At 40.2% G+C, this 27,951-nt stretch overlaps 3 protein-coding genes and 1 long non-coding RNA gene across 4 annotated transcripts in view; all 4 read left to right on the top strand.

Annotated features, from left to right (window-relative positions):
- LOC108664442 (cation-dependent mannose-6-phosphate receptor) overlaps positions 1-7,109 on the top strand; it is a 15,830-nt gene extending 8,721 nt beyond the window's left edge. The window contains exons 2-6 of the mRNA XM_018151027.2: positions 570-724; positions 1,768-1,883; positions 2,444-2,695; positions 3,320-3,416; positions 4,141-7,109. Coding sequence (XP_018006516.1) covers positions 570-724; positions 1,768-1,883; positions 2,444-2,695; positions 3,320-3,416; positions 4,141-4,259 — 739 coding nt within the window. The 3' untranslated portion in view covers positions 4,260-7,109. The remainder of the gene's footprint in view (positions 1-569; positions 725-1,767; positions 1,884-2,443; positions 2,696-3,319; positions 3,417-4,140) is intronic.
- A 1,263-nt stretch (positions 7,110-8,372) lies between these two features.
- LOC125179575 lies at positions 8,373-12,588 on the top strand. The gene is made up of 5 exons (XM_047885701.1): positions 8,373-8,427; positions 9,664-9,715; positions 10,063-10,937; positions 11,609-12,279; positions 12,503-12,588. Exons 1-5 carry the CDS (start codon positions 8,417-8,419, stop codon positions 12,586-12,588), a joined length of 1,695 nt encoding a protein of 564 aa, XP_047741657.1. The 5' UTR covers positions 8,373-8,416.
- LOC125179579 lies at positions 8,739-9,332 on the top strand. The gene is made up of 2 exons (XR_007157312.1): positions 8,739-8,975; positions 9,087-9,332. It is a non-coding gene; the product is annotated as an uncharacterized LOC125179579 (long non-coding RNA).
- A 1,746-nt stretch (positions 12,589-14,334) lies between the features above and the next one.
- Positions 14,335-17,246, top strand: LOC108664433. The gene is made up of 5 exons (XM_047885700.1): positions 14,335-14,398; positions 14,918-15,102; positions 15,551-15,655; positions 16,405-16,438; positions 16,897-17,246. Exons 1-5 carry the CDS (start codon positions 14,335-14,337, stop codon positions 17,040-17,042), a joined length of 534 nt encoding a protein of 177 aa, XP_047741656.1. The 3' UTR covers positions 17,043-17,246.
- Positions 17,247-27,951: the final 10,705 nt, after the last annotated feature.

Here is a 27,951-nt window from a genome sequence, read left to right as displayed (position 1 = left end):
GCGCCAGACTGACGGTTCTTATGACCTTATGATGAGTTCGGGACTTCCTAGTCCCCGTTCACGCTTATACACCGCCTTCATCGTCCTCCATCTCCGAGTCTTCGCTAGGCAGGTCACCCCGCCCTCGGGTCCCAGATGTAACGTTGGACGTGTTCCGTCTATTTACCCTCCTTTGGGCCAGCTGATGCAAGATGCTGTTGCTTGTCACTTGCTGAGGGTAGTTTCCCATTACTGGACAATCCGGGATCTTGCTCAACCACTTGTCCAGTCGTCTCTTGAATGTTGCAAGGGTAAACTCCCCTCCTCTCAGCGCTTTTGGCAAGGCATTAAAGAGCCTCGGTCCTACCACGGACAGTGATCCCTCACGAAGAGTCTGTTCTCTGGCCGCGGCTCGGTTATTAAATGGGGGAACCTCGCACCGTCTCCCTCTCAAACGTAACGTGTCACTATTCTGGAGGTGCCCATTACATCATGTTGCTATTTCAGCTTAAAAACCTACATGTTTATTCGACTTTCATGTGCTTGCCACTCTCTCTGCCATTCACCCTGTCACTTCCCCCCCCCGGCAGGCTTAAGGCTCAGGGTGCAGGAGGCGTAAGCTACCTGGTCTCGGTGTGCGGGGCGGACGTTGCGTCAGATCTAGCGCAGTCTGCGGTCGTGGAGGTGAACGGCACCAGCAGGATGGTCGTCGGCCTCAGCAACAGAACCATCGCCAGCCAGGGAGGTACGGAAGCTATTGTAGCCGTGGTGCTGGTGGTGGTGGTTGATGGTTGGTGCTTATGGTTGTTGCTGTGATGCTGATGATTGTTGTGGCTGATGGTTATTGATGATGGTGGTTGTTTATGGTGGTTGCTGATGGTAATTGCTGATTGTTGTGGCTGATGGTGGTTGTTGATGGTGGTTATTGATGGTGGTTATTGATGGTGGTTATTGATGATGGTTATTGATGATGGTTATTGATGATGGTTATTGATGATGGTTATTGATGATGGTGGTTGTTTTGTGTGGTTGCTGATGGTTGATGCCCAATCATGATACCCAATAGTATGTATGTAGCAATGAGCGATTCTGCCATAAATTCACTCAGTTTTTTCAGCTAATTATTATGGTATATATAGCAATAGAAACGCCCGCGTTTTTCTCATTGCCAGGGTAATTTATTATAATTAATTAATCGTTTATTGTTGCCGGTTACCAGTGAATTAAAATACGTACAAGTATTTATGTATATTCTCATATATTGGTTCAATTCGGCAGAAGCTCTTATTTTTTTTGCAAGTTTGATTAAAGACCAGAGCATGTTGTTTTATTAATAATCATCTTATTCGTTTTTTTCAGTGAGTCGAACAAAATTTATTGCTGGCGCCGGGAGATCAAAAATATATTCTCATATTTATTATATATTCGTATTACGTACAAGAATACAACGCATCAGGGCAGGGTGGCCCAGTGGTTAAAGTTCAGAGTACCAAGATTGGAGCAGAGAGGTGCGGGTTCGATCCCATCTCTGTGCGCCAGTTTCTGGTCAGAATCGGCGAGGAGGCCGGGCGGTTAAGCACAGCAGAATTGTAGCAGTGAGTTGCGAGTTCGAGACCTCAAAATGCTGTGAATTTTCTGCGATGTTAAGAATCGGCGACAGGCCTACGGCCTAATAAACGCTGAAACCGCTATTATTATTATTATTATTATTATTATTATTATTATTATTATTATTATTATTATTATTATTATTATTATTATTATTATTATTATTATTATCACCGGCAGATGACTGGCTGCAGTTGCTGTGGCTGAGCAACACGTCGTACAACAACACGCCAACCTGCGCGGGGAGTAACAGGAGCGTCAGGCTCTTGATCGCCTGTAACGCTGATGTATCGGGGGTGAGTATTTGGTGTTACCGACTGTTACGCCGAGCGTTACAAGTCTCCGAGGCGAGTATTTAGTGTTAAGTATTGTGTTACTCGTAAAATGTTGAGTAGATGGAAACACTAAAGCCAGGAACATAAGACTTTTGCTTCTGAGCAAAAGTGACGTGAGAAATTAAGGCTTGCCAATTTATAGTGTCCACTGTTCCCTTATAACTGAAGTCGAGTGTGAAATACTATTTATATATGTCAAAGTCTATGTGTTTGCTAGTGTGTTTGAAGCATGGCGCTATGAATATATGGGGCTGTTGGTATGTTTGTGGTGCAAGACTTCAGTTCAGAGACACGAACCAACGTTAATAAATATTTATAGAATATTTTACATTTTAGTTGACATGAGTTCGTTCGGCTCTTAGCAATAAACATCCGACCAGGCTTATAGCGTTGAAATAACGTTGATTTAACGTTGTTTCGTCGATATCAATTATTAATCAGCGTTCTTTCAATATTATTTGCAATGTCATTGCGAGGCACGTTCAAAAGTGTGTCATCAGTTGACCCATCTCCTGCTACAGGCGTTGGAGCTTCGCGTGGACGCTGCCCCTGGCGCCAGTTGCTTCACGTCTCTCTCTGCCTCCCATTCGTTGGTCTGCTCAGCTTCTCACCAGGGTCTAGGGGGCTTCTCTGTCTTCCTGATCATTATGACGGTCTTGTTTTTGACTTATTTGTGCCTTGGTGGCGCCTACATGCGCTTCGTCAAAGGGGCTAAAGGCGCAGATCAGGTTCCTCATAAGGAGTTCTGGTTCAGGACTGGAAACGCCTTTGCCGTAAGTCCGTATTATATCACTCGATTATGGAAACACTTCTTATCTCATTTACTTATTTACTTCACCTTTAAATTCGTCTTTAGTGTATATTAAAAAGCCATGTGTTATTATTTCAAACTATGGATAAAATCTAGCAGGTTTGCGTTGAAGTGAGCTATGAGCTACAGTTGTATGTTATATTTATTATACTGCTTCGTCGCTATATTTGTTTACCCAATTCAACTCCTCCCAAAATTTTCTTCCACTACTCCATTCCTATTCAAATTGAGATGTTCTCACCCGAGGCTCAACAAATTCAGGGATTTCTTTCCTAAGGGGATTCATTTTTAGCGCATTTTCTCTTTATAGAAAAAATACACTATTGGGCTCGCCATGTCCGTCTGTCTGTCTGTCTGTCCGTCCGTGACTTCACGTTTTCGTCGATTTTAAGAAGCGGGCATGCCTGTATCAAAGATACGACACCTCTAGCTCTAATGCACTGTACTAATCACAATGAAAACTGATTTATGCACGAGAAAATGCGCTCTCTGTCACTCACTGCAGTGAGTACTGAGTTATATTTTTTATTTTGTTTTCCCCAACATTCCCCAAGCCCTCCTGTATCTCCACACTCTCCCCACGCAGGACTGCTGCGGGGCGTTGTGTCGCTGCGACAAATATTTCGGTGACGGAAACTTTGACGACTACACGTCGGTGTCCGGCGCGTCCGCAGCCTACGCTGGTGAGTCATTAAAATGGGTAATAGGGGAACAGATATAAATATCATATTGGTAATTAGGAGGGGTAATTGGGGAAGAGGTGCAAATATACAATGGTAATCAGGAGGGGTGATGGGTGAAGAGGTGCAAATATACAATGGTAATCAGGAGGGGTAATACCGGTAGGTGAAGAGGTGCAAATATAATGGTAATCAGGAGGGGTAATACCGGTAGGTGAAGAGGTGCAAATATAATGGTAATCAGGAGGGGTAATAGGGGAAGAGGTGCAAATATATTGGTAATCAGGAGGGGTAATTGGGGAACGTACAAATATAATAATTAGGGAAATTTCAGTATACAAATATCATAGTGAATACCATAATTTATTTTTGTGGCTTTTGTGATATTTTAGAAGTGAGCGAGTTATACCAGCCTGGGTTGATCTTGTGTCACCTCTTCTAGCATTCCATCCTTGTTACCGATGTCTGTTGTTGGCATCTGTCAACTTTGTCCACTCCGTGTCTGATCTGTCAACTCTGTCCACCTCGTGTCTGATCTGTCAATTCTGTCCTCTCCGTGTCTGATCTGGCAACTCTGTCCTCTCCGTGTCTGATCTGTCAACTCTGTCCTCTCCGTGTCTGATCTGTCAACTTTGTCCACTCCGTGTCTGATCTGTCAACTCTGTCCTTTCCGTGTCTGATCTGTCAACTCTGTCCTCTCCGTGTCTGATCTGTCAACTCTGTCCAGGTGACGGTGCTCTGAGAGCCGGAGGAGGGCAGAGCTACCAGACCGCCGGCTACTCTGAACCTCGAGAACAGCTGCTCAGCAACCAGAGAAGTTCCGACTCTGAGCTGCTGCAGCCCTGAACCTGAGGAGTGAACCTGGCTGTGTGAAACTTGGACGTTCATCGTAGACTTGTTCTTTTCTTTTTTAATCTTAAGTCCCTCAGACGTTGAAGACCAGACTTCTATCCCTCAGACGTTGAAGACCAGACTTCTGTCCCTCAGACGTTGAAGACCAGACTTCTGTCCCTCAGACGTTGAAGACCAGACTTCTGTCCCTCAGACGTTGAAGACCTGACTTCAGTCCCTCAGACGTTGAAGACCTGACTTCAGTCCCTCAGACGTTGAAGACCAGACTTCAGTCCCTCAGACGTTGAAGACCAGACTTCTGTCCTGCAGACGTTGAAGACCTGACTTCTGTCCCTCAGACGTTGAAGACCAGACTTTAGTCCCTCAGACGTTGAAGACCTGACTTCAGTCCCTCTGACGTTGAAGACCAGACTTCAGTCCCTCAGACGTTGAAGACCAGACTTTAGTCCCTCTGACGTTGAAGACCAGACTTCAGTCCCTCTGACGTTGAAGACCAGACTTCAGTCCCTCAGACGTTGACCAGACTTCAGTCCCTCAGACGTTGACCTGACTTCAGCGCTGAAGACTTGAAGACTTCACTTCCCACTCTAATTTTTCCGCCACCCCTCCCCTGCATCTCAAGAAGTGGTCTGTTTTCTATCATTTGTTTTCTAGTACACGAATGGGGCATTCACTTTAAACTGAGATAAATTCAAGTGAGTAAACATTCACTCACTGTAATTATGTTATCATTTACACACTAAAGTTTCTGCGTGCATCATATCATGGCAGGTTTGTATCTCTAGCTTGTCCGCGACGTTGTCCGTCGTGAAAAGAAGCTGTTATAATTAATATAATGTTGTAAAACAAAACACATGTTCAATAATCACATTACTGGAGACATATTAACCTAACTATTGAAAAATTATGCTGACTATAATATAATGTTTTCTTTATTATATTGCTAAATATTGCTGTCATGAAGTTGATGGTCCTTGTTAACGATCTCTGTAATTACTACTTTTATGTTTTATATTCATGCATTAGAATCACATAATATATTTTGATTTTTGATTAACAGCTTTTGCAGTAAAATTAAGAACACAGTGCCCGATATATATTTTCTGGTCCTATTTTTCTGATATTTTTGATTGCATGCGCTAATATTGTTCATAAAAACTAGTCAACGTAAGTCTTTCTTGAGAAAATTTCAGCGTCCAAGAAGTTTATTGCGTAAAATGTCCTCGAAAAAAGAGTAGGTATTGTCGCCACGACGCTGCGTTTTTCAGTATTGCCTTAAGATGTTGGGAGGATTTTTTTTCGTTAGTTTTTTATATCGTAGAAAGGAATTTGTTTTAAGCGTTGTTTTCATCGTTAGGAATGATTTTCCTTCTATTTTGCTTATTGTGTCTTTTTCTCTGCCTGTTTCTTTGTCGAGACGAGATGTTTAGTTATGTCTTCCTGGGTTTATTTTTTTATATTAAACTCATAGAGAAGATTAGATTTTTGCCTACGTTTGTTCCCGATGAGTTTTTGCGCCATCGTATTTTGTTTCACTAGATTTATTCGTGTTAGTTTTATAAATATTTTCAATATCTTTTGCTGGATGTGGAGTTTGTTTTGACAGCTGAAACTTGTTAGTTTTTCCTGCACAATATATTTTTTTATTGGCCGTGGAGGAAATGTGTTCTTTTTTCCGCTTGGAAATGTTCCTTTTTGTAGAGAAAAAATTACTATGATTTAAAAAAAACTATGACATGAGTTGCCTGCTTGCACCGTGAATCTTGATGAATAATTCATGCACGTGTTTATATTGCACACTCAGCTAAATGAGTGAGTAGATGGCCCAAGCGAGTGCACCGTTTTTCCTATAATGCGACCCATTGACTCACTTACGTTGAATTTTTCTTGACGCACTTCTGTGTTTAAAAAACGTAATATTTTGCTTCCGTGAGTCATTCTCTCACTCAGTTGTCTGAGTAGCTGTGTGCGGTGTATTGGATTTGTATTATTGTTGCGAATATGTTATGTACGTCGCTGATTGGCTTTAGCTGTTCAAACTCTGATGTTTGGTTTTTTAGTGCAGGTCATGCGTGTTTGATGATTGGCTGGCGTTGTTCAAGCCTTAATTTCTGATTGGCTGGCGTTGTTCAAGCCGTAATGACTGATTGGCTGGCGTTGTTCAAGCCTTAATGGCTGATTGGCTGGCGTTGTTCAAGATTTAATGGCCGATTGGCTGGAGTTGTTCAAGACTTAATGGCTGATTGGCTGGCACATTTAATGCCCTGATGGCTTATTGCTGGCACATTCTAATCCTTGTTGGGGGATTGGCTGGTGCCGTTCAATCCTTGATTGGTAATTGGCTGGCGCAATTAAAGCCCTGATTGATGATTGGCTGGCGCTATTTAAACCCAGATTGATGATTGGCTGGCACAGTTCAAGTCTTTAATTGTGCTTGACGATTGCAGGTCGGACTCTGGTGGGAGATTGGCTGTTCTATTATTTTCTCCGCATTAATATATCTGTGTTGATATACTCTCCTTGTCGGTGTAGCGTAAAAACCGTCTGTCCTTACGTCGTGATTGGGCTCCCTGGTAGTGACGTAAGAACTTGTTTCTCGTACGTCGTGATTGGCTCCCTGGTCGTGACGTAAGAACTTGTTTCTAGTACGTAGTGATTGGCTCCCTGGTCGTGACGTAAGAACTTGTTTTTCGTACGTCGTGATTGGCTCCATGGTCGTGATGTAAGAACTTGTTTTTCGTACGCCGTGATTGGCTCCCTGGTTGTCGTGACGTAAGAACCTTCGGTATGTTTGCTGTGATTGGCTCCGTGGCCGTCTCCTAAGAAATAAAATGTAATATTTCATATTTGTTCCATTATCCTTAAAAGTCAATAACATATTTTAGCCTTCTCGTTTGACAGTAATCTGCTTCCTGAGAATCAGCAATCACTGAGATTGCGTGGTGATTGGTTCAGCAATCACTGAGATTGGTTGGTGATTGGTTCAGCAATCACTGAGATTGGGTGGTGATTGGTTCAGCAGTCACTGAGATTGCGTGGAGGATAGGAGATGCTTCAGCAATCACTGAGATTGGGTGGTGATTGGTTCAGCAATCACTGAGATTGGGTGGTGATTGGTTCAGCAATCACTGAGATTGGGTGGAGGATGGGAGATGTTTCAGCCCCAAGCGGAGCTTCTCGATAGGCAATGAGCTTTGCTTGGATCTACTCATATAATTTGGGGCGTTAAATATTAAAATTATTTGAAAAAAATGTAAATTTTGCATACCGGGTGGAAAGCGACACGTCATCACTCCGCATCAGCAGACATCTGACCAGCATCGTCTGCCACATCAGCCCTCATCATTACGGGGACTTTCGATGTTTTATTGTTCAAAACTCGCTAAGTGAACGTAAGTACTTACGCACTATTCTCTTGTCCATGATTGGTGGATTTTGCTTGAAAGGCCGTCAATGATTGGCTGATGAACTTACGATCTCTTAACTTTTTTTGAAAGTATGGCCCCTGTCTTGTGGACTTACGACATTATATTTAGGATCATATGGAGGACTTACGATACACTACTTGGGATCTGTCTGGGAGACTTACGACATTATGTTCTCAGAAATCCTATCATCCAAAGTCTGAATTATCTAAACCTTTTACGTTTCCGCAAATCTCGGTTTTTGTTCTCGCACATTATTGTATATATCCATGTTGACTCCTGGAGAATAGCTCATTAACATACAATGACTTAGATAACAATAAATAGACAAATATCTTACCGAGCTGCTAGCCAAAAGTTCTTATTTGCATACAATGATACAACAGCGCTCGCAATGCCAGTGATGCGGTAGCTACGCACGGTGTCGGATGTGGCATCTACACAAAATATTCAAATCATTTGAAACAAATAATTTTTTCTGAAAATATTCTGAATAATTTTTCAAATTCGACAATATTACAAAATTTCTATTGATTATTTCCGTGCATTTTTTACCGTGTATTATTTCTGTCCATTTTCATTTCGTAAAAGTACAGTGAAGCCACGGATATTATTTTTATTAAAATGAAATTTTTATTTATGGTCGCTTTTTTTGAGTTGGTAATTTGGCCTGCGGCCGCTGGCGCCTGGCGATGTGATGTGATCTTCGGGAACCAACAGTACAGGATGTGCTGGAGGTGAGGGGTTAGGATGTGCTGGAGGTGAGGGGTTAGGATGTGCTGGAGGTGAGGGGTTAGGANCATTCAACGGATTGTCAACTTACCTGCATCAACGTTCAAGTATCTACCATCTTCCTTTAAACCTGTTTCTCTATCCCTTGGTTTGTATGAATGTCGTTTGAATTTCGTTTTATTTATTTCTTTTGCTCTATTAAATTCATTTATTCAATCTGTTGGGAAGTTGGACTTAGTTTAAGTGTTACAATTCAAATTAATTCATATTCAATCTTTCATGTTATAAATTCATGATTTATTCAAATCAACCTATTCAAACTTTTTTAGCAGTCTTTGCTCAAGAAGGGCGTTTCGTAGTGACGTCACTTGCAAAGATCTCTAGTTAAATCTTAGTTTTAAGTCTTTACCTAAAATTTCTCAAGCATCAAAACCTTCTACTGTTCTAGCTATTTTTCTCGTCCAACTTCCCACCCCTTAAACTGATTTCCGCTATTTTCCTGTATTATTCTACCTTCAAAAAGTGATCACCACACTGGGCATTTAAACCTCAGGTTTGTTTTTTTCTGTACAAATAAATTCACATTTTTTATGATTTATTTTGGCTATAATTTGCTACCTCGTAATTTTCGCAAGATTTATAATTCGAATTTATTTCTTTACAGTATACCTTAATCCGATCCCGAGACTGGCTGGCCTTAATTTTTTTGTACGTCACGCATTCGTCACCACTTTCTTTCATTGAGTGACCAACCAGCCATCTTCACCTTCACGTTCCCATATACTGAAGATTGCACTTTTGGATTCGGTGCTCATTGACTGAATATTTTCGCCATTATTATGAAGACGAATCATTCGAACTCAAAGTCAAGATTTTGTTTGATAAATTAAAATAAAAGCTTCCTTGATTATTTCTTTACTTTGACACCCTTTCGATTGTGTGAATACCTCACAGTGCGTCACTAGTTGTCACCGTCATAAAAATCTACAAATGTAGAGGCTGGAAAAAACATATACGTGCGTAGGAGTCCTCACCAGCTCGCATCAAATACGCGAATGATTAAAATTTAGGAATGTTCAAAACTTTAAGTACGGAAATCTCGAAACCGAAATGAAATATTTGTGCTTTTTCTTGAGAGGTTTCGGTTATTTATTTTAATTTGTACTATTCCCCAATTATATTTATTGATTTAACTAAATGTGCTTATCAGAATAAATGTTTAATATTCCATTAATTCACAGGGAGATAAACAGCGCGGAGGAAAAGGGAGCATATCGGCCGCGCCTCAGTCACGTATGTCTTGTATATCTTATTACTTTTCCAGGTTGTAAACTTTTATTCATGTAAAGTCGTGATCATTATAACTGTTCTGGATTACCAACTTTGTTCCTTTACTTTTTTTTTTCGATGTCGTCAATGCCCACTCATAAATGTCGTGGGTTAAATCACAAAATATGAATTCTGGATGAAAGGCTTTATCGCGAATTGGCTTTTGAATATTATTTGTGGAATGCAGTTGGAGTTTGTGGAGTTGTATATCTCTCAAGGCTTATAATAGATACAAAATACCAGTATTAACTTTGACATACGTTATTCTGAATCATTACAAAATATTGTTAAATTAGGACGATTATTTACAGATTTTCTGCGATGCATCAACTGAAATTTTTGAATGGAAACTGGAAAACACCGAGAACAATATTGCCATAGTGTACAGCAAAGAAACGATGTCCGACGTCTCCAAGAAGTTACACTGCCAAAAAATGCGAACAAATTTTGAATTTTCGAGCCAAACTCCACCTCGAAATGCTCGCGAAACCTTTGATTGTGAAAAACATGTTGAGGTTTTACTGGGCGACCTGATTAGTTCTATCTTATGTGATCACGAAGCAATTGATGTGACAGCTGAGAACCGCGAGTCATTTTCGGCTGGTCTTAGCATGTCAAATTATTACCGGAACGTCAATGGAATGGACCTAAATCCTGACGAAACGGACCGGAACGACGATGAAACGGACCAAAATCTCAACAAAACGGACCAAAATCCCGCCAAAACGGACCAAAATCCCGACAAAATGGACCAAAATCTCAACAAAACGGACCAAAATCCCGCCAAAACGGACCAAAATCCCGACAAAATGGACCAAAATTCCGACGAAACGGACCGCAACCCCGACAAAATTGACCAAAACCACAGCAAAATGGACCGAAATTCCGACGAAACGGACCGGAATCTTCCCAACTCTAGCCCCAGTACTGAGGAAAATAACCCAGCGTTTTATGACCGAGAAGGCCTCATTTCACCCCCAGATATTGGGGTTGCTGAGAACTCCTTAAACGTAGCAAAAGATTGTCATAGTCATGAAATGGACTGGTCGTCACAACTGGAAAAAACGCGTTATATTTGTAACAAAGAAATACTGTACATAGTCGCCACATCCGTGACCGTGACGCAGGCACAGCGCTCCAGGCTGGAGTACCTGCAGCTGACGGCACCATGGAGCACCGGGAGGAGGTGACTAATATGCGACATGCAGAGAAATGAGTGAGGTGGTGTCCAAATAACGATGTTAACGAAAAAAAAAACGAAAAGTCCATTCAAATAACGATGGACTTTTACATTTGTGTGGCTTATTCCAGTGTAGTTTGGCCCGGAGCAAGGGCGCATCAGTGCGTCATTATTTGGACAGTATACCTATTCATTTTCCTGAGTGTAAAATGGCATTTTTTAATTTAAATTCAAATATAGAATTTGTATAAGTCTCATTGAATTGTATTCTCCACTTCCATGTAAAGTTTTCGATAAAATTTTTATGGATAAGTACAATGTAAATAATATACCGTAAGGAGAGAGAGTACATAACATTTACAAGAATAGTTTTTTATTTTTTGAATTTAATTTATTCGCTGCATTTACCTTAGGTTCACTAGTTAACGAAGTTCGTAAGCTTCGTAAAGAAAATAAAAATTAATGTTTTTTTCCAGCGGTGCTTCATTAAACATGGACTAATTAATTAAAGTTTAATAATTTCTTGTCATGTAGAATTGTACATAATTCAATGCAACATCAACCGCGGTATTAATTAGTTAGTTACTATTTATTTGTTGTCTTGTGTAATCGTAAATAATGCAATTATTTAATTAGCGCATTACTTAGATAAATTGTAAAATTATGCATAATTCCAGGCTTAAGAAATCGACGAGAGGCAAAACGAAGAATTTCAGGAAAAACGTATTTTCTATCCCTGCTTTGAAGTTAATATTTGAGTCCACATCAAAACATCGTTTGTTTGGCGCCAACATTCATGAGGAACTAAGGATGAATGTCATTAAAGGAACATTAAAACATTCATCATCGCGCAACATCATCGGATCCTTCCAGTACGAGAAAATCGCTCCAAATCCTGGAATTAGTAGTGAAGATTTTCCAGTAAACGATGATAATGGAAACGAACGTGGGAATTGCAACGCTGATAACGAGGGAAGAAGAATTTGTGAGAATTATGGGCAAAATAGCAATGGTGAGAAGGAAGATAATATGTACGAAAACAATGTACTGGCAGACGCGGTGAATAGTGCAGTGAAAGACAGTATAATGGATGACGATGCAGTAGGCAATGCAGTAGAAGAAAATGTACTGGATGACGATGCAGTGGAAGGCAGTATACTGGATGACGATGCAGTGGAAGGCAGTATACTGGATGACGATGCAGTGGAAGGCAGTATACTGGATGACGATGAGAGGCGGAGGTTACACGACGTGTTCGGCCTCACGTCTCTTGATGACGTCACGCACGTCGTACGTCACTCATACACCAGCGCCGCCTACACCACCCGCAGCAACATGGTGGTGGTGGGTGAGTGGTGGTGGTGGGTGAGTGATGGTGGTGGGTGAGTGGTGGTGGTGGGTGAGTGATGGTGGTGGGTGAGTGGTGGTAGGTGAGTGGTGGTTGGTGAGTGGTATAAGCAAATATAAGGATATTTATTTATATAATAAATCCCCCGTTATATTTTCCCAGAATGACTTAATAAATACATTTATTAATGATCCCCTTTAACCCCTACGCGTCCCCCCCCCAGGCAGCGGGGGGGCGGTGGTGGCCGCCATCGAGCAGCGAGCGTCGAGCGACGCTTTCCCGGAATACGACTACGCGCTTCAGCGTTGAGTGATGATACTGATGATACTGATGATACTGATGATACTGATGATACTGATGATACTGATGATACTGATGATACTGATGATACTGATGATACTGATGATACTGATGATACTGATGATAATACTGATGATGACGATATTGATGATGATATCGCTATTGTTGAAAAAAATATACTGACATTTTCATTTAATTTCTGCGTTTTTCCGTGCAGAAGTTTTCCACGTGAGCGCTGGAGGCGGGGGATGGGAGGTGGTGACGATGGAGGGGGGGCGCACCTCCATGGGAGTGGAGGGGGCGTGGGGGGCCAGCCTCCTCCAGCGCTACACCAAAACATTCAGTTTCTACAACCAGCAGGTTGTGTTCCATACAATACATTGTGTTTAGTGATATATATACAATGCAATTTATTTGATGTAAAAATGTGCAATAAATGTAATTAATGAAACATGTACAGTACTGCGACAAATGTGCAACCGTGAATGTATTATTGTATATTGAGTACATTGCTGTATATATATTTAGTGAATGGATAGCTGGATGTTTAGAGAATGCACTACTGTATATTGAGTGAATGCATTACTGTATATTGAGTGAATGCATTACTGTATATTGAGTGAATGCATTATTGTATATTGAGTGAATGCATTATTGTATATTGAGTGAATGCATTACTGTATATTAAGTGAATGCATTATTATATATTTCCTCACATATTTACTATATTCACGCTTCAGGAAGGCCCGCTGAAGCTTCACCTGAACTTCTCTGAAGGCACAGACTTCAGCGTCACGTGGCAGCGTCCGCTGCGGGCGTGGCAGCTTCAGCTGAAGCTCAGGCTTCAGTTTCAGCAAAACTTTACGCGGTTTTCTGAAGCAAAGCTTGAAGGTGAATAAACATTTCTGAAGTGATGAAATGTCGTGAGAGTGATGAGTTCGTACCTATAAATATACTAATTGTATTCATTGATATTTTCATTATTCAGCATTAATAACATCGGCATAAGATAGCAAAATCTATCGCACTCATCATCTATTTTTTTGTATTTATAAATAACCACTTAATTCACGATCAAAAATCACTAACCTTAATTCTGACAACAGTTCTAAACATTTTTATAACCTACAAGTAATAATGAAGCAGGTAAAGAAGCTAATAATGACCTCTAGCTGCATTATTAAGCATAGCCATAATGACCTAAAGACATAAACATAATGACCTTAGACATTATGACCTAAACAAATATTAATGATGTCACTTTGATGGCATGCTTTTTCGGAACGAAACTTGTATCATCCAACATTCCCCCAGATGTGAACCATTAACATCCATACTCCCCCACATGTGAACAATTAACATCCATTACTCCCCCACATGGGAACCATTAGCATCCATACTCCCCCACATGTGAACCATTAACATCCATTACTCCCCCACATGTGAACCATTTACATCCATACTCCCCCACATGTGAACCATTAACATCAATACTCCCCCAGATGTGAACCATTAACATCCATTCTCCCCCACATGTGAACCATTAACATTCATCACTCCCCAGATGTGAACCATTAACATCCATCACTCCCCCAGATGTGAACCATTAACATCCATTACTCCCCCAGATGTGAACCATTAACTTCCATTGCTCCCCCAGATGTGAACCATTACCATCCATCACTCCCTCAGATGTGAACCATTAACATCCATCACTCCCCCACATGTGAACCATTAACATCCATACTCCCCCACATGTGGACCATTAACATCCATACTCCCCCACATGTGAACCATTTACATCCATACTCCCCCAAATGTGAATCATTAACATCAATACTCCCCCAGATGTGAACCATTAACATCCATTCTCCCCCACATGTGAACCATTAACATCCATCACTCCCCAGATGTGAACCATTAACATCCATCACTCCCCCAGATGTGAACCATTAACATCCATTACTTCCCCAGATGTGAACCATTAACTTCCATTGCTCCCCCCAGATGTGAACCATTACCATCCATCACTCCCCCAGATGGGAACCATTAACATCCATTACTCCCCCAGATGTGAACCATTAACATCCATTATAACGTCCATCACTCCCCCAGATGTGAACCATTAACATCCATTACTCCCCTAGATGTGAACCATTAACATTCATTACTCCCTTGTACGTGAACCATTAACATCCATACTCCCCCAGATGTGAACCATTAACATCCATTACTCCCCCAGATGTGAACCATTAACGTCCATCACTCCCCCAGATGTGAACCATTAACATCTATCACTCCCCCAGATGTGAACCATTAACGTCCATTACTCCCCTAGTGTCAGAAAGGAACCTGTTCGCTCCTCTCGATCCCCCGCCCCCACCGCTGGGGGAGGTCCACATCCTCCCCCACCCTCCCACCAGCCCCGCGGTGGGGGACTCCCACACGTTGCTCACGTGGCGGGTGTTCCAGCCCCAGAAATTGGGGGACAATTTTCTGGGGCTTGTGAGGTTCTTCCGCTTGGTGGGTAACTCGCTCTTACTGTTCAGATATTTGTGATAAATACTGAAGTTAAAAATCTTATGAGTTTATTAGTTAATAACGGCGCCATGAACCAGCATCTGTACCCTGTAACTGTACCCTGTACAGTCACCCTGTACAGTCACCCTGTACAGTCACCCTGTACAGTCACCCTGTACCTGCACCCTGTACCTGCACCCTGTACCTGCACTTAGTACATGACACACACCCTGCACCTGCACTTAGTACCTGGACTCTGTACATTTATCATTTGTAATGTGTGTAGTTTTATGGCGTATAAAATTCGTAAATATTTCTGGCTCTCAATAACCAAGACATTAATTCTGATGTCTCGACTTGCAAGCATATCAGCCCTCAAGAACACGAAAATTTCAAAATATTGAGTGTATGGAAAAATTCTAAAATGTGTTTTGCTTTTCCATTCGTCCAGGCACTGGGATGTGAAGATAACAACTGCACAACTGCATGGCAGTTGCTGTCAGCGAGTCTGGGTCTAACTGACGACGAACAACTGCAGCTGCTGACGATGCTGCAGGTTCACGTTAAAAAATTTTGCTGCTATGAACCGCTGATATTTTGGACTATAATTTGAAAATAACATTACTATTATTATAATATAATATTATATTTTATATTATTATATATTATTATTATTTTATTATTTATACTGCTGTTTTCAATTTTTAATTCTCGAACAATGTAAGCCTGTCACTGTGCAATTAAATTTGATGTTTACTAAAGCGTGCTGATATTCCCAATAATTGAATAATCCCTCAGCTCAGGATCAGCATATTCCCTGAAATAAGGATTCAAATATTTTCTGAGCTTCATATATCCTCAAAATAATTAATATTAAATATTTCTTATGTAAAATGTAAAATATGTTCATTATTATTTATTTATAATTTAAATAAGAATGAAAAATTTTACGGGGCATCAAGTCTCCGATCTTATACAATTTCGTGCATTGAAAATAATTGATTTGTCTCAGAATTTCTCGGTGAAATTTAAGTTTAATTGATATTGCATATCTCAAAATAATCGGTTAATGTAAAACTTATTCACACGCTTGGCATGAATGAAATTTTAATATGAAAATGGAATGAAATTTTAATATGAAAATTGTGTTAAAAAATGTTTTATGTATTGCAGGTGCTGCCTTATCGGTTTATGTAGAGTGTAGACCTTCTTCATACGCTTGGCATGAATGAAATTTTAATATGAAAATTGAATGAAATTTTAATATGAAATTGTTTGAAAAAAAATATGTTTTATGTTTTTCAGATGCTACCGGCATTCACAAATTCTTCCAACCGAAGTAAGTTCTTTTCATCAGTTTCTTGTTTAATTGTGCATGAATAAATTTGAATGACCGCGTACGTGACAAGTCACTAGATTCATTGCGAGTGAATGAAGAGACACGTTTAAAATTATTCAAAGTACAACACTCGATTAGTTCAAGAGTATTTAATAACGTATGAAATATTATGAAAATACACTATTTGAGGTGCGTGAATATTATGATATGTTATGAAAATATTTAGCCTTATGTTAGCATTTATCATGAAAGTATTCTGTGGAGGCTGTAATGTTAGAAAAATATTATAAAGGCTTATTGTGTTATGTAAATATTCCGCGAGGAGCTATTATGTACTATGCAAATATTATTAATTATTTTACCCTTAAAATTTGTCCCTGGAAGTTAACATGTGGAGAAACAGTTTAGCCTTTTCATAGTAATGTTAATTTGAAATATGAATGTAATTATTTTCTTAGCTCTCATGGACTCAATGTTGAGCGTACTCCATGACCTCAACGTCATCCGGGACTTTGAGGTCATCCAAGATGGCGGCCGTGCGACTGTCAGCCTGAAACCTCTTGTTGACATTTTCAACCTGGTGCATTCATTCGTATTGCCATGATTAGAATATAATGGATTATGAGTAAATTTCAATGTTGTAATCTACGTTTTATCTCGAAGAATTTTTGACGAATAAAAATGTTGGTCTTGACTTCAATTAAGCATTTAGAATCTCTAAGACATTTTTCATAGAAAACATTATTTGATTTTCCTCTTTGAAGTATTTATTTTCCTCTACAAAAATCCTTCGATCACTTTTCATGATTAGCCCGGTTGAAATAAACTTAAATTTACTTATTAATAATAAATTTTATAATTTACACTAAGCACTTGCGATTCACTGATCCTTGAAACTTTATACATGTGCTAATTTCGTTTAAATAACTTAACTTATTCATCCTCATCTGAAGTGCACCCTCTACCTGCACCCTGTACTGTACCTGCACCCTGTACTGTACCAGCACCCTGTACTGTACCTGCACCCTGTACTGTAACTGCACCCTGTACTGTACCTGCACCCTGTACTGTACCTGCACCCTGTACTGTACCTGTACCCTGTACTGTACCTGCACCCTGTACTGTACCTGCACCCTGTACTGTACCTGCACCCTGTACTGTAGCTGCACCCTGTACTGTACCTGCACCCTGTACTGTAACTGCACCCTGTACTGTACCTGCATTCTGTACCTGCCCTAGTATCTGCACTCTGTACCTGCAATTAGTACACCAAAATACGCAAATTTTATTGAATAGCAAAACTCTAAAGAGTTTTTTTTGCCACATTTTTTTTCCAGTCTATCGGTTTTGAAGATCACCTATGAATAAGTGCTGATCGTTGCAGCCGACTGAAGATATTTAAATGCTGGTCTCAAACACCGCGGACTTATCGGGAGCAACAGAGCTGGCTTATGAACAGATACTTGATACGATTTATTGCGACATGAGTGCACGTTTATGAAGTGCACGCTTACTTCTATTAGGCAGCTATGAAGTGCACACTTACTTCCATTAGGCAGCTATGAAGTGCACACTTACTTCCATTAGGCAGATGTGAAGTGCACACTTACTTCCATTAGGCAGATGTGAAGTGCACACTTACTTCCATTAGGCAGCTATGAAGTGCACACTTACTTCCATTAGGCAGCTATGAAGTGCACACTTACTTCCATTAGTCAGCTATGAATGGCGCATATGCTTCCATTAGGCGGATGCGAAGTGCCAAATTATTTTTATTTAGCAGCTGTGAAGTGCATTATTGCTTTCACTGATCTTTGCAGTGAATGTGCTTTTTCCATTCAGTGCTAACTTGTTTATCCATTCGTTCACTGGCTACTTGCCTGCTAGGTAACTACCATACATTAAACTTTACCATACACAACAAATACAACACCCACACAAGTAAACATGAGGCGTGATGGCCGTGCAAGCTGCTGGACATGAGGCGTGATGGCCGTACGAGCTGCTGGACATCAGGCGTGATGGCCGAGCAAGCTGCTGGACATGAGGCGTGATGGCCGTGCAAGCTGCTGGACATGAGGCGTGATGGCCGTGCAAGCTGCTGGACATGAGGCGTGATGGCCGTGCAAGCTGCTGGACATGAGGCGTGATGGCCGTGCAAGCTGCTGGACATGAGGCGTGATGGCCGTGCAAGCTGCTGGACATGAGGCGTGATGGCCGTGCAAGCTGCTGGACATGAGGCGTGATGGCCGTGCAAGCTGCTGGACATGAGGCGTGATGGCCGTGCAAGCTGCTGGACATGAGGCGTGATGGCCGTGCAAGCTGCTGGACATGAGGCGTGATGGCCGTGCAAGCTGCTGGACATGAGGCGTGATGGCCGTGCAAGCTGCTGGACATGAGGCGTGATGGCCGTGCATGCTGCTGGACATGAGGCGTGATGGCCGAGCAAGCTGCTGGACATGAGTCGTGATGGCCGAGCGTGATGGACATGTCTGATATTCATTACTATGCGTGCAACAAAGTAGCAGACGCGCGAGGCTTGCACTCACGTTCTAGCAGCTCATAAATTTGTATGCGAGTTAGCGATGAATTTCTGATTGCCTTCAGAAATGTGAAGCCCTCAGTGGCACGAACCAAACGATCGAGAGACGTGAAGACTTAATTCATATATTTTTAGAGACTTGAGCCTATCGGAGAAATAAATTTATTTTGTCGTAGGAAGTAACCTTTATTAAATTTATCGGAGGAAGTAACCTTTAAGAAACATGAGCCCAAAATAGACCAAGACGTATAAGAAACTAAGAAATATCTCGTAGTTTGTAAGCTCTCAGATACACATACCTCAAGGAGATTTGAACCTCTCAGATGCTCGGATCTCTCAGAGATTTGAAACTCGCACTGACGCTCATCTAACTGAAACATGAAGCGAAAACCTTACACAGATGCATACCGTTTATAGCTTTTGAGCTACTGTATAATTAGTCCATTACAGGTAGGTAATTTACACCTGAAATGAACCGAATGCATTGTTTTGGTAAATAATCTGGAGCTGGTTTTGGTGCGCTTTCCATCTTTTTGATCCCTCGATTTGAACGAATTTATTCTCATCCCTACGCTTTCTGCCGAAAAAAAGTTTATTGCACGGGTAAACGTAGGAGTAAAAAAAGAGGAGAACAATTACATGAATATTTAAAACAGCATTCCTTAATGCATTTAGTTAGTCTGCACCTAAAAGGTGAAGACAAATTAATATAAATAATAAATATTAATAAACGCGAGACATAGAGCATCATTTTGTATGTACGTCACACGCTTCTGAGACGCACCTCTGTGTGCTGAACTATCTGACCAATCACAGAACAGATCGCCAGCATATGTGTGGCTCGTCACGATCACGAATCTATATAGAAATTGCCAAATGATTTACGAAACTTTTTATTAAGTTTATCATACATATACCATCGATGTACCTCTGCAAATTTTTATTATTCATGAATGGTTTGTCGAAGCCCTTACAGAATATCAAGTAAATGACGTTGTTTATTCATTTTAAATTCATTCAAATTTTATAAATCACACGCGATATTCACGAAAACAGCTATAAGAAAATTGTAGCATTGCGTTAGAATTTAAATTGAAGTTTTCAATTTTCAATTATGAAAAGTATCAATTATCACAAATACTTTCGATTGGAATTCGTGCATTTGACCTTGAAAATTATTAAGAGAACTTCCCTCAGGGAAATAATTCAGGGGCTTTCAAAGAAAAAATATAGAAAAATCATGTTTACACTTCTCCACACTATTCGTAATAATACAGTTTTTTAGAAAACTGAAGAAAAATCAAGTTTACAGATCCCTATGTTCTATTCACAGCAGCAATTCACGATATCAAATTACTCTCCTTCACTAAAAGTGGTCCTAGTCTCGACTAACCGAATTTTTCCTGTTCGTAATGACTCCTGAAACTTCAATGCTGTTGATATGGCTTTAGAGTAGTACAGGCCTGGTGATTCACGGAAATTTCATGTTTTGCATTTCGCGCGAGCAGCCAGATGTCGTATGAAAAGGGCGGAGGCAAAGTTATGATGTTTTGTGTCCCGCCTAGTCAGTTGTCATTATGCGTTGGACAAGTGAGCAGCATGCGTTTGCTGTCGATGCGTACTTTTTTTACTGCTATCTTTTTCTGCAGGGCTGTTCCATTATTGCTACTCAACCAACACTCCGCACTCGGCTCCGCATTCGTCCCTCAGGTCGGGTTCCTGATAGGAAATCGATTGTTACGTGGGTGAACATATTTAGGGCAAGAGGAAGTGTGAATGCAAGAGGGCATGGAGGTCAACTAACTGCCAAAACAGCCGAAAACGTAGAAAGAGTTATGAAGGCGTTTCTGCGTTCTCCACACCGTTCGGCGCGTAAACACTCAGCGATTCTGAGGATTTCGAATAGTAGTTAGGTACGAATGACCTTCTTTGGCCTCAAATCAATTGTTTACATTGACCCTACCTCATTTGAAGAACAACATTCGTCAAGCCATCGCCAACATACCCGTCAATATGCTTTAGGAACTTCAAAAATCGACTTCCTGAATACATTGCCAATTTGGGCCGTCATTACAAAATTTAGATGATGTATTTTTCAATAAAATTTATATTTTAATGACATCTTCACTCGTTCTTTTTTATTTGGCTTTAAAATCAGGAAGTTCCCGTGAAAACTTCACACTGCGCGTGAAAGCAGATTGTGTGAATTTTGAAACAATCCCTAACTTTATATGAATGGTAATTTTTAAAGCTTGGCAATTTAGAGTTCAACTTAATGTCTAGACGTATTTATTCATTTCTGCTCACTTTAGATTTGGTCTCGAAATTCAATTAGAGCCATGCAATTTTACGCTTCTCAGGCGAGGTAATTAAGTCATTGCATCACCTAACAAACTTACAAATTGCTACAGTCTTCTGACAAAGACTACAGCACGCTTTTAATGTTGATGTATGTTAATGATTTTGATGGTAATTTTTTCTTCCTCCCGTAAGTTTCTTTTAAATTTCTTCTAAGTTTCTTCTAAGTTTCTTCTTATAATTTTCTTCTTGACAATTGCATGCCATTACCAAGAATAAACTCTTCATCTTTCAAGAAGAATTTATTGGCGTAGAGATGATACGCACATAATTCGTGCTGAGTAATTACTAATTTCGTACGCCTCGCACGATCCCTGGTAATTATACGAATAGCTGTGCACAAACTACAGAGACCGGCCTGAGAGGTGTCCTGACAACCGTAAGATAACGTGTCCACCGCTACAGTCTGAGTAGAATAAGATCGAGCCTTGAAGATCCATTATACACATACTTCCATTGACGGTAATTTTTATGCAACTGTTATAAAATATTTATAATAACATGATAATTTATCAACTAGCAATTGTTATCATAAAAAGTTTCTATTACAAATGTTTCTTGTTAAATCACGCTGCTCACGTCGTTTTTAAATTCGAATGCTAATTGTTGGAAAACCGAAACTGAATAATTATACAAAAAATAATTTTTCAGACTTCACGTTGATACGGAGAACACGAACTAATTTTGGTAATGTTAAGTGTCAGAAATTTGTGACAGCAACCATCTTGGCAGTCTACGGAGGCACCAACCGCGTGCAGCGCGGCACAAGGTTGGCAGCCCTGCAGAGGCTGTGATGAACAGCATCTCTACGCAGCTGCTAAATCCTTTCCTCTGACACCGTGTCTCTGACACCGTATTTTTGAGACCATGTCTCTGACAGCGTGTCTCTGACACCGTGTCTCTGACACCATGTCTCTGACTCCGTGTCTCTGGCACCGTGTCTCTGAGACCATGTCTCTGACGCCATTTCTTTGACACCATGTCTCTGATACCGTGTCTCTGACATCGTGTCTCTGACACATTGTTTCTGAGACCATGTCGCAGACACCGTGTCTCTGACACGTTGTTTCTGAGACCATGTCGCAGACACCGTGTCTCTGACACATTGTTTCTGAGACCATGTCTCAGACGCCATGCCCCTGGCTCTTTGCGCCTCAAGCGCTGTATCTTTGACGCCGTGTCTCCGAAACCTTGTTTCTTATGCCGTGTCTCTAACGCCTTGTAACCTTGCGTTACACAGCGCCGTGTGTTTGGCTCTGTATCTCTCATACCGTGTCTTTAATGCCGTGTCTCTGACACCAAGTCTCTGACGACACCGATCGGTCATGCTCGCTATTCGCATCTCTGCACGCGCGGCCGTCGAACTGCCTCGTGGGTATCGATGAGCTGCGAGGTGTTTGACATGTGACGGTATCCAGGATACCGGAGTAATCCGGCTCCCGTTGGTAAGGCAGAAGAGTGGTCGAGTATTATTATATATTTATCAATCATTATTATAGGCGGCAATCTCTTAAAATTGTGAGTAATCTTGGCCGTGTCTGAAGTTTCGGTGGTTTATTTGAATTACGATTAGACGACTCGATCGTAATGAGCGCGAGACCTCGAAAGCCTTCATTTAGTCGAATTATTACTCAAAATTCATTAGACTTAATGACTGGTAGAAGGTGACGCGAAAATTGATGAATATATAAAATATTTTGCAGAAATTTCCAGCTTCTTTGTTTGGAAAATTTATATGCACGTAAATTTTACTATTACGCTAAGAACTAATTTAGTAGCAAAGTAAAAGGCACTGACTGGGAAACCTGCGAATATGCCACACTGTAATCAGTTGGAAATTGAAACTGAACCATTCTTTGCGTGGTTCACTGTGCTATCACTTGGACTGTAATTGTGTTATCAGTTGAACTATAACTGCGCTACCGATCACTAAGTTAATTGAGTTTTAAGCTAACTCTGTAGTTAGTTTGTAGCTAATAACAGACGAAGATTTACCTGCATTTTCGTTGCCAGGAAGCATGGCAACGCGCATGCGCGTCACCATATCAGAACTGCAACAACAAAATATATTTCTGCGCCACAGAAATAAAAATTCTACGCTCGTCATCGCCGCGACTCGTCAGGAATTTGGAAGCGCGCGCCACCGGAGCTGCTGCAGCCAAGGACAGCATCCACCGCCTTCCTGAGCGGGTGAAACTGGTGAAGCGTGTGCGAAACTGCATTAGGCGTCTCTTTAAACTTTTAAAATTTATCCCATCTCTAAAAGATTTTATTTTAACATGTATCGTGAAAAATCTCTGTAAACTATGATTATCTGTACATACATTGAGCATCTCTCAACTGAGCAACAAAAGTTAGTGGCATCAGCAATTCATGACTTTCAATTGCCATCGAATAAATGAAAAATGTTTTTAAACTTGATATATCCTTGCATACATGAAACATTATGTAAATTAAAATTATCTTTGCATACATGAAGCATCCATGTAAACTAAAAAAAATATCTTTGTATACATGGAGCATATCTTTACGTAAACTCAAACTATCTTCGCTTACATGAAGCATCTCTTTAAACTTAAATTATCTTTGCATACATGAAGCATCTTTGTATTATTGGCTAATGTTATTATTATGGTTAGTCTGTATAAAATAACTTCGGGCTCTTCCCCTTTGAATAATTTATTTTACATCTTTAAACGTACTACGTCCTTTGAAATAAATCGTTGAATCCTGAAAAAAATAGAATTCTGAGCGACACATTTCATACAAATATTTTAGACTTGTGAAAGCAATATCTTTCCATGGCGAAAGTTTGTTGAGAAATCAGTCGTCGCTGTCGACACTCGCGCTAAATCGGGTAATTTATTACTTATCCTTTGACATAACCGCTATCAATTAAATGAGCTGTCCAGGCGCCGGCCACCTCGGTTTCTATTATCTTAATTAGTGGACGTGACTTTTCTGATGGTAATCGAGAAACCTAATGAGAAAAGTTAGTGGCATCAGCAATTCATGACTTTCAATTGCCATTCATGATTCTCAATTGCCATTCATGATTTTCAATTGCCATTCATGGTTCTCAATTGCCATTCAAGCATCTCACTTGCCCCTCACGTGATCTAAAAATCATTACTCAGTGCGTCTTTTAACTTAATTATGAACGTTGATACATTCAAAACGTTGTTAAAATATTAAAAATGTCGTTCGATAACTTAAATTTTGAAGTACAAACGGCAACGAAAAATATTTATTTGACTTGCTGAAAAATTAATAAGAAAATTGTCAATATAACTAATGCTCTTTTCTTCAATCAAACTTGTTGCAATTTACACCTATGTATAGAGGATGGAAGAATTTTTTTACCAGATCTATTGAAGAACAAAAAAAACGAGTGTTATGGTGATTTTCTAGTTTTTCAAAAAGTCATACAATGGACAGTTTTTCAAAAAACTTAACAATATTTTTTATTGTCATTATGAGATCGCAAATAAGGTTACCGATAGATATTTTTATGTTATGAACAACACTTCGAATGTTTTATTTGATTAGGGGATGATTTTATAATATATTATTATCACACAATCAATCCATTATTATGTTTCAAGACGCATTGAGAAATGGTTAGAAATGAGTACCGAATCATAAAAATTGTATACTACTCAAAAATGAGATTCATATTGAGATAATTACAAATTCAGGAAAATATGATAATGTCAACAAATTAAAGCCAATAATTATTCCGAAAACACTCTCAAAGGCTGACAAAGGACAGTGGCTTGAAGTTTGATCCTTGGAGTCTTATCTTAATGATGAGGGATTCAGCTAACTCCAGTCGAATGGCGTCGGGGCATCGCATGACAATGATGGTGCATTTTTTCAGCTCCGTGATAGACTCGTTGTGTGCCTCCCTCAGGTGAATCATTGGTCCTCTAGTTATAACAGTGTTTATGTCTGTATACGATTGACATAATATTTCTATATATCTTGACTCTCATGCCATCAAGAAATAGTTTTACGCAACACTGGGTTAGGGATAAATTCAGTCAACAAAAAATGGATGAAGAAGATCGGCTAGTGAATATACGAGTCAACCAGCATGATTGGGTGATATATTGAAGAGCAACCTCTTCCGGTTCGTACCTACTCTATTTATATTATTTGTAATTATTTCTTAAAATAGATCAGGCTAAATAACACATTTGAGTATTATTAAGTATTATAATTATAGTTATTGCAACTTTCTGACGCCATTTGTGGGCTATTTCTTCATTATGAATACATATATTATACATATTGTAATTTAGAATTGTAATTCTATTATATTGTAATTTAGATTTATAATTCTAAGTTTCCTCTTATTTTATCTACCAAAATAACTAAGATGCTAAATAAAAACCGGCGTTCACTGTTCAGTACACGTTTTTCCAATTCGGCGTGAAGTGTTTTGAGCAATATTTCTTCATTCATATCAGAAGAATAATTTCTTCATGTATATGTGAAGAATGCATCCCTGCAATCGTTAATTTCAACGTGGCACGTGGAAATGGCGAAGCACCATTAAATGCTGCACGTAGCCAGTCACTTCGTATGCGCAGGAGTGCTGCAGCTTGCATTGTCATGCTCCAAAATGCAAACCAGGGGCCATACTTTAAAAATTCGCTAAGTGAACGTAAGTACTTACGCTCTATTTCCTTGTCTATGATTGGTGGATTTTGCTTGAAAGGCCGTCAATGATTGGCTGATGAACTTACGATCTCTTAACTTTTTTGAAAGTATAGGTTCAGGATGCGTGATGACGTGCCTGGTGAAGTGGTCGTAAAGTATCGCTGCGTGGCTGTGAACATCCGATCCTGGATAACGATGGATCGTGTGAGGCATTCGATACACGTTCGGTTACGGAAACAAAATTCACTTCCGCGTTATGAAATAAATATTTTTAGAAGCAGATAATATATAAGCGAGTTTCTGAAGTGCATAAGCACTGTCAATTTATTAAAAATTAGCTATTTTTTCTTATCTGATATAGAATCATGTAATATCATTGTTGCATTCAAGAGGTATATACTTAGGTTTGTAGAATATATATTCGATTTGTGTGTTTTTTTTCTTCTTACTGATTCATTTGTGTTCTGTTAACTGAGTAGATTAATAAACCAAAACAAATGAGAATTTCAGTACACAGCTTAACGTTTTAATTGCCACCTTCATGAAATAAATAAATTATATCAGTACTCACTGCAGTGAGTGACAGAGAGCGCATTTTCTCGTGTGAAGTCAGGGACGGACGGACGGACATGACGAGCACAATTAATAGCGCCTTTTTTCCGTAAATGAGAAATTGCGTTAAAAAGAGATAGAACATTGCTCAGAAAATTCCTTGGTTTAGCAGCATGAACTATAGAAGCATTTATATCCACTCTTATAAGGTTATTCCGCGAACAATTTGTCTGCAATATTATCGATTTCATTTCAGTAACACTTTTTTCAAATAAAAAATCACAGATATAAATAAAGTTTAGATACAAATCCAATCTATGTGATTTCAACTTTGCCTTTAATCTTCAAGTGGATATTTAGCAGAAAATGGGACTGCAAACTATACAGAATTTGGCAAGGCAAGTTCTATCATCAAATTCATAAGGAGGCAAGCTATTGACAACTTCAGGTTCATTTACAGCACTACAGCATAATACCAGCACCATCAGTACCTGAAGTAAGACTCTACCTGAATAATACATGAAGTAAGTCAGACTGTTTTTACAGGACTGTAGCATCAATTGGAACAACGCCAATTTAGCTGAAGCAAAATTGCATAATTTTCATTTGCAGAACTGCAGCTGATGGCACATCAACATCAAATTTAGCTCTAATATCAATTATTTATTGTAGTACAATAATACATATTTGAAAAATATAAAATCAGTCAAAATCCTTACCATCTACAACACCAGCAGCACCACAAGCCGCAGCTAGTGGTTGCAGGCAGTAACAGTAGCAGCATCATCAGCAGCACTACTAGCAGCGTCCCTAGCAGCACTATTAAAACATTACTCCTAGCAATACCACCAGCAGCATCAGCAGCAACATCAGCACCAGCATCAGTATTACCATCAGTATCAGCCGCAGCCGCAGTATCACCAGTAGCTTCACCAGAAGCACCAGCATCAGCGCTAGGACCAGCAACATCAGCACCAGCATCAGTATTACCATCAGTATCAGCATCAGTCGCAGCATCAGCCGCAGCACCACCAGTAGCATCAGCACCAGCACCATCATCAGCATCAGTACCAGCATCAGCACCAGCATCAGCACCAGCACCAGCACCAGCATCAGCAGTAGCATCAGCATCAGCAGCAGCATCAGCAGCAGCACCANCACCAGCATCACCAGCAGCACTAACACCAGCATCAGCACCAGCACCAGCATCAGCACCAGCATCAGCACCAGCATCACCAGCAGCACTAACACCAGCATCAGCACCAGCATCACCAGCAGCACTAACACCAGCATCAGCACCAGCATCAGCACCAGCATCACCAGCAGCACTAACACCAGCATCAGCACCAGCATCACCAGCAGCACTAACACCATCAGCAGCACCAGCATCACCAGC

The sequence above is a fragment of the Hyalella azteca genome, unplaced genomic scaffold, assembly GCF_000764305.2.
Source record: "Hyalella azteca isolate HAZT.00-mixed unplaced genomic scaffold, Hazt_2.0.2 contig2797, whole genome shotgun sequence".
NCBI lineage: Eukaryota > Metazoa > Arthropoda > Malacostraca > Amphipoda > Hyalellidae > Hyalella > Hyalella azteca.
The sequence above is the reverse complement of the archived record's forward strand: the minus strand, read 5'-3'. Positions and strand labels throughout refer to the sequence as shown.